At 57.0% G+C, this 7,552-nt stretch overlaps 1 protein-coding gene across 5 annotated transcripts in view; it reads left to right on the forward strand.

Moving 5' to 3' along the window:
- The window catches only part of NCAPD3 (non-SMC condensin II complex subunit D3), a 60,329-nt gene extending 58,975 nt beyond the window's left edge, over window positions 1-1,354 (forward strand). For 4 of the 5 annotated variants that reach the window (XM_027562187.1, XM_027562188.1, XM_027562189.1 and 1 more), the window contains 2 exons: window positions 807-975; window positions 1,052-1,354. In XM_027562187.1, coding sequence (XP_027417988.1) covers window positions 807-975; window positions 1,052-1,157 — 275 coding nt within the window. In that variant the 3' untranslated portion in view covers window positions 1,158-1,354. The remainder of the gene's footprint in view (window positions 1-806; window positions 976-1,051) is intronic. The other variant, XM_027562185.1, reaches the window with a different exon arrangement.
- Window positions 1,355-7,552: the final 6,198 nt, after the last annotated feature.

Here is a 7,552-nt window from a genome sequence, read left to right on the forward strand (position 1 = left end):
GCGCCGCCACCTGGCCATGCTGGGCTGTGCGAAGGGCTCCGAGCCCTGTCCGCGGTCCACACAGCAGCGGTGAGGGGCGGGAGGGGCTCCCAGGCCTGTGGCACCGCGGATGCACCAGCAGACCTGACCCCCGGCCAGGAAGGTCTCCCCAGACCTCAGTGGTCGCAGCACAGGGAGCACGTGGATCCTGGCCGTCTGGAGGGTGTGGTGAGAGCACAGCTAGTTGGGACGGGACAGGCGGGGCGTCCCCGGGCAGTAGCACCCGCTCTCAGGTGTGGCCCAGGCCGAGGAGCGCACAGGGCTCTGGACACAGACAGCCCTGGGCGGGGAGGGAGCCTCACCAGCGTACGACAGCGGGGGCTCCGTGTCCTCAGCACTCAGATTGTCCTGACCGAGCACCGAGTGAGGGCTTATCCCCAGTGACCTGCTTTAAACCCGGCAACTCCCCTGAGGGCGGTACCTATCTCCCCTCTAGAGAAAGAGGTTCTCAGTTTAGCTCGCGCTGGGATGCAAAGCCCAAGTTGGCCCAGGTGGGAGGGTGGGTGGCAGTGAGCAGGGGGCAGCCAGCAGGGCGGCATCTTCCAGGCGCCCAGGAGGAGCGGCAGGAGCAGGGGTCTTGAGGGGCTCTGAGTGCGGTGGGGCCTCGGGGGGGCCGGGGAGGAGCCGTGAGCGGCAGCACTCAGAAGGCCGTCAGGGCTGGGAACCCAGGGAGGGAGGCAGGCCCTGGCCCCACCGTGCGCCTGCTCTTGTTCAGCTTCTCCCCTGAAGGCCTTTGTTACCCTTCCACTGAACATTCCCCCTTCCAGAGACCATCCCAAATGTCACTTTTGGCTCGGAAATCAGCTACATCGTGTCACCGGGCCAGTCGCTTCCCCTCCAGAGCAGGAGCAGGAGGCGCGCCCCAGGAAGCCGGCGGGGCTCAAGAGCTGCAGGCCAGGGGGACAACGTTCTGTGTCTGTCACTGCCCGACATGCCGTAAGTCCCCAGTCCCTGCCCAGAACGGTCCCATCTGAGGGCTGGGGCCCCGCGTGACGTGTGCACTCCCCCACAGGCCCCCGCAGACTTCCCAGTGGAACGTGAAATCTCCCTCCAGAAGCGAGGACCGCAGCGCCTCCAGGAGGCCACGCCGCCAGGCCTCCAAGAAGAGGGCCAAGTGACCACCTCTCCCGGGAGTTCTCACCTGGAGCCCCGGGACCACCCACCTGTTCACCTCTGTGGCTGGTCATTACCTGGTTAAGAACTGTAACACGCCAGGGAAATGCCTTACGTATTTAATACGGACTTAAATATCCAAAAACATCCAGCTCATTCTAATAAACTCTATTCTGGTCCCAATCCAGAACGTTGTCTCTTAGAAGTCCTGCTTCTGTTAGCTGTTTTCCAGTTCCTTATAGTAAGGACACTGCTTCCTGTATCTGTTATCCAGACTGTAATATTTTTTCTATTGTTATTAAATTGCAAACTTTTTAAAGCTTCTTCCAATGCACAAAGGTTAAGCATGAGTCCAAGCTCCGAGTGTTTTTAGCACAGTGTTTTTATTGGTAGTCATTTAACTGACCAAGTGTTGGAGGAGAATAAAACCAGATCTCTCCTATTAGGGAAAAGGGACCCACACCTTTAAGTTTCAGGCCGTCTGCCTCCTCACAGCAGCGGTCTTGGCATAGACTGCAGTCCCTGCTAGGAGAACTCTGTTTCTTACCAGAGCGACAGGAGCAGTGCTTTATGTCCAGTCCCGGGGGTGTCCCTGCGGCGCAGAGGCCTTAGGTTCCAGGCCCACCTAACACTGGTGGGCGTGCGCTCTGTCCAGGAGCGAGCAGAGAGGAACAGGGTCGGCCCAGGGTTCATCCTGGATCTGCAGAAGCAAAAGCACAGGGTTTCTGTCCATGCTGCATGGGGAGTGCTGGTAGGTTGAGAGCGTCGAGGCTGTCCTAACCCCGGCTTCCCTGCTCATCTGTGTGAGCAGTTGTGTGTGCACATGTCTTCACAGCACACTCTGCATGTGTGCACGGCGGGGTCAGAGGGCAGCCCCCGAGGGATGCCCTCGCCCCCGTCCGGCGCTTCAGACCCAGGGCACACCTGACACGACGCAAGGAGGAGGCAAGTGAAGAGGCCCTGCTCCCACTTGTGTTTGTAAAGCTTTCACAAATGAGGTTTAACAGACACCGAGTGCAGGTGTGTTAGCACGAGTCTGCGGCACCCGGCTCAACTGCAGCCAAGGCCACAACAGCCGGTGTGCTGGCCTCCAAGCTCCAGCCACGTCTACATCGTAAAGTCTCACGAGGCTTCTTTTCTGTCTGCAGCGACCTCCCCGACGCATGTCACTGCCCTCTCCTCTGTCAGAGCTGGGGCACGGGCCGGAGGCTTTAGGGTCCATGAAGTCCACCTCATCACGGAGCTGCCCCCAAGACAGAGGGCACCTCTGTCCCCACTGAGCAGAGCTGAGGGGGAAGGGCCGTCTCAGGCTGTGCTTTCGAGTCACACACTCGGAGAAGACGCTCCCCCAGCACCATGAGGGGCTGCCCTCTGCTGCTGCCAGTCCTCGTGGCAGAGTGCCCACACGCTCAGGAAAGAAAGGTCACCGTTGTCTCGAGTGCTGAACTAAACACCAAAGCATACGAGGTGGCGACACTGAACGTAATGATGGCTGTGTCCTTCCCTGTGAGAGCCAGTGACACAGGCGTGAGGGCGCCTTCTGTGAAGCCGGGTGTGAGCACAGCAGCGCATCTGAGGCCAGGAGCGCCTGCTTGCAAGGAACAAAGGCCTCTGCAAGGCGTCCCTGATGCCCCTCGAAGCAGGCAGCATGTCGGGTGGCGAGAACTTCGTCAGTGTCAGGAAACTGCCCTGGACTTGGGCTCACGCTTCACCCCCGTCAGCTGGGCCACCACCCAAGCCCCTCCTGCCACAGAGCAGCCTGCCGGGAGGTGAGGCGGAGCCTGCCCTGTCTCACTGCAGAGAGGGAACGGGGGTCACTGTCCTTAAGCAGATGGAAACGGGGTTGGCAGATTCGATTCAGAACTGCCTTTGCCCCTGGACGGTCTGATGAACCGCATGAGAAAGTAGAGGGCGTTTAGAGGCCAGAGAGCAGGCTGCTGTGTTTTCTGAGTCAGAGCCACAGAGCTCGGAACTGGGGAAGCCAGGCCGAGGGGCCACACAGAGGACCTTTCCCCTCCCAGCCCCCTTGGCACTACCCAGGCGGACCCACGTGGTGTGTGAACCACACGGGCAGGGCTGGTCCGCCCTTGCCAGCGTCGGGCATCAGGTGGGCCGGGGCGGGCCAGCTGACCTGGGCACTCGGGAGCCCGCCACTCTGAGTGGGCCTTAGAAGGCAGCCGATGACTGCAGGGCCTGGTGGGCAGGAGGGAGCCTGACACCACCCACTCCGCGCAGCGTGCTCGCTCGCTCGGGAATGGCAGCGAGACCTGCGGACCAGATCCCTCTGGAGCACGCACATCTCTCTCCTGGGACCTGCTGGGTTTTTGGGGGACATCACCTTCCCTGCTGGTGACAGAGGTCTCCAGGCCTCCTCTCCTCCTCACCTGTCCTGACGTCATTAACTGTCCAGCTCCCCTGGGTTCTTGCAGCTGAAGCCAAGCAGCAGAGCCGAGTGAGGCCCGACAGTCCCCAGCAGTGCCCGGGGCACACTGCTCATGCCTGACAGGCCCGGCATTCCCCGCTCTGATCGTGGCTGACAAAGTAGCCCCGTGTGTAGGCACAGTGGATGCCCCTGTGATGAGGGTCAGGACGGCCAGGACCCCGACGGTGCTGCCAGTGTTGGGGTCAGCTGGAGAAGGGGAGGGGTGAGAAGACGCTGTCCCCCACCCTCCCCAGGCCTGGAGCGGCTCTGCCTGGCGGCGGTGACGCCCACCAGCTGCAGCACCCACCTGCGGGCACCGCCTGCGCTGACCAGCCTCTGGGCACATCTGGCAGCTTTCTTACTGGGAAATGGTTCCCCACAGAGATAGAACTAGGAGCCAGAGCCCCAGGGAAGAAAACCCCTGAATCTCTAGGGCGTGCCTCAGATTATTTAGTTTCAAGCGGATTAAAAGGGCAAATAGGAGGTGAGAACGTGGCCTTGCAGCCCCCAGCCGACCCTCAGGAGACCCTCAGCTGCGTTCTCATGCTTCAGGGTGGGCGCGGGGCTGCCCTGTGTGCAGATGAAAGTGCTGGAAAGCACGCAGGGGTGTAGTGACCCACGCTGGCCAGCCTGGGAGCTGCTGCTGTCCTCCCTTCTCGGGTGCAGGGTTGACTGTGAGCACACCGTTCCTTAAAGGTGCACGTGAATGCTGATTTCATAACTTCAGTTCCCAAGCTCCGTCTCTTGAGTCAGGAACTCCAGGGCACGGCCCAGGAATCGTCCTCCTGCCCCAGAGCACCTCTCCGGATCTGACAGCAGCTGGGGAGTGCCCAGGAGCGGACTAAACAGGTGGGGTGGGCCCTGCACCCGCCCCCATCCTGCCTCAGCCTCCACTGAGCCCTGACACCCAGAGGAGGAAGCACCCCAACAGCGTAAATTACTGGGGTGAGCCCTAGTTTCTGCTTCCTGCAAGATGGTCAGAGTGGATAAATTCCTGGAGACCTTATACAATTACGTTTCCAGGATTCCGTCAGTTATCAAAGTAATGGAGCTCATGATTCTTCATTAAAAGTTTCAGGATGAGGAGAGAACCTGTGGTCCGTCCTTCAGAGGGTCCTCCTGCCAGACCCGGTGGACTCCAGGGGGCAGCCCGCACCAAGGGCGCTGAGGTCCAGGGCACCAGGAGGCGTTGCTGGCCCGGGGTGCGGCTCGGTGGACTCATGCTCGAGTGTCCTGTTCTCGCAGCAGGCTGAGCCCGTGGCGTCGGGGGCGGGGCAGCAGTTCCAGCCTGAGTCCTCCTCGTGGACGGTGCTGAACCCTGGCTGGGGTTTGAGGGCGGACGGGGACCCGGCGACAGGGCTCCGGTGCCGCCCGCCTCCCCGGGCTATCCCCGAGCGCCTGTGGTTCAGTCCTGCCCACAACCCACCGGGGCCCCAAGGGCACCAGCAGTGCCTCAGCATCCCTGCGGGGCCGGCAGGCAGTCCCTGCGCCCAGACGGAATGCCCCCCAGACTCTCCTGTGCACAGAGTGAAGGGTCCCGACGTGAGGTCTGAGGCTCCTGCCTCACGAAGGTCGCTGTCTGCCCACTGGCACAGCGCCCGCAGCAGGGACGCCGGCACCCACCCTCTTCCCAGGGCTTTCACCAGAGGGCCAGCCTCAGTTTCCCACGAGGGTGAAAATCTGGGACGAAACGTAATATTAAAAAAGTAAGATCATGGCTAACGGTCCCATCACTTCATGGCAAATCAAAGAGGAAAAAGCAGAAGCCCCGACAGACTTTATTTTCTTGGGCCCCAAAATCACATGGACGGCAACTGCAGACACTGAAATTAAAAGATGCTTGCTCCGTGGAAGGTAAGCTATGGCAAACCTAGACAGCTTATTAAAAAGCAGAGACATTATTGTGCCGACAAAGGTCTGTATAGTCAAAGCTATGGTTTTTTCCAGTAGTTCCAGACATGAGAGTTGGACCATAAAGAAGGCTGAGTGCCAAAGGATTGATTCTCTCAAACTGTGGTGTTGGAGAAGCCTCTTGACAGTCCCTTGGACTGCACAAGAGATCAAACCAGTTCATCCTAAAGGAAGTCAACGTTGAATATTCACTATACTTTGAAGAGCTGACTCATTGGGAAAGACCCTGATGCTGGGAAAACTTGAAGGCAAAAAGAGAAGGGGGCGGCGGAGGAAAAGACAGCATCACCAACAGAGTGGACATGAATCTGAGCAAACTCCGGGAGATTGTGTAGGACAGAGGAGCCTGGCATGCTGTAGTCCGTGGGGTTGCAAAGAGACACAGTGACTGAACAGACTTTCATAAAAAATGAAAACCTTTTGTGCTTCAAAGGACACAGGCAAGTGAGAAGACAGTTCATTGACTGGAAGAAAGTCATACATCTCTGACAAAGGTCTAGGATACAAAATGTATGAAAACTTGCAATTCAGTGAATTGACAAATAAAATGGACAAAGAATTTGAATAGACATTTCTCTACACCATTAGCCGATTCAGTTGAGGAGGAGAAGGGGACGACAGAGGATGAGGTGGTTGAATGGCATCACCAACTCAATGGACATGGGTTTGGGTGGACTCTGGGAGTTGGTGATGGACAGGGAGGCATGGCATGCTGCATTTCATGGGGCTGCAAAGAGTCGGACACGACTGAGCGACTGAACTGAACTGAACTGAACATGAAAAGATGCTCAACGACATTAGTTGTCAGAGAAATGCAAATCAAAACCACAGTGAGAATCCACACCACATCCCTGAGGAAGACTGGAATGAAAACGATGGATAATCACGCGTGTTAGTGAGGATCTGGGGAAACGCGCGGCCAAGGAGAAGTAAAATTGCACAGCCAGCGTGGGAAACACTTTGGTGGTTTCTTAAAAAGCTAACCTGTGACATCATCAGTTCAGTTGACGTACTCCTTTCCCGATTTGGAACCCATCTGTTGTTCCAGGTCCGGTTCTGAGTGTTTCTTCTTAACCTGTATGCAGATTTCTCAGGAGGCAGGTCAGGTGGTCTGGTTTTCCTATATCTTTAAGATTTTCCACAGTTGCTTGTGATCCACACACTCAAAGGCTTTAGTGTAGCCAATGAAGCAGAAGTAGCTATTTTTATGGGACTCTCTTGCTTTTCTGATGATCCAGTGGATGTTGGCAATTTGCTCTCTGGTCCCTCTGCCTTTTCTAAATAGAGATTGAACATCTGGGAGTTCTCAGTCCATATGCTATTGGAGCCTAGGAGCTAATTGTCTACCTGGAGTTTTACACTCCATGATAAGCTGAACAGCAGTTAATGATTGTACTGGGTCTGAATGTTTTATGACCCTCCAGACCAGGGAGGCATTCTTCTGAATGCCTGGAAACTGGAACAAACACAGCTTTAGGCTAGTGGAGCCAAAAACGTTTATGTGAGAGAATTACAATGGGAACTAGAAAAAAGAACCAAGGCTCTTACTTCTACACTGACTGCCTAACAGTCTTTCCCTCACCGGGGCAGTGTAGGGGTAAGCGAGACCCTCACAGTGCTTAGTCTGCCTTGGGGGAGTTAGCCCTAATGGCCCGGGAGTGGGGAGAAGGAAGACAGAGCTGGAAAGCTGGTGCAAAGGGCTAGGAGGCCTGTAGCCTCTTCTGGACCGAGGTGCAGAGTCCGCTCAGTCCAGCTTTTGTTCCTGATTGCAGACTATGAGCCTGTCTCAGATCTTGTCTTTCTTAAGACACCTGCCGTGTTAATCACCTCCTCCTAAGTGTCAGGGCCAGATCTGTGTTTACCCAGGCCCTTCCCTTCTGGGCTGGAACAGTCAGCAGGCAGCGCTCACGCCTGGCGTCGACCCGGTGTTCCAAGGTCCGTGCTTCCCTGACCCCAGTCACACTCCCTTCCGGGTCTGGCCTTGGGGTTTGTAACAAGGAGATTTTTTCTTAATACATGCTGTTTTTCCAGGTGCTATTTCTGTGGGATTTCTCAAGGCTGTGAAAG

The sequence above is a fragment of the Bos indicus x Bos taurus genome, chromosome 15 (assembly GCF_003369695.1).
Source record: "Bos indicus x Bos taurus breed Angus x Brahman F1 hybrid chromosome 15, Bos_hybrid_MaternalHap_v2.0, whole genome shotgun sequence".
In the NCBI taxonomy this organism is placed as follows: domain Eukaryota; kingdom Metazoa; phylum Chordata; class Mammalia; order Artiodactyla; family Bovidae; genus Bos; species Bos indicus x Bos taurus.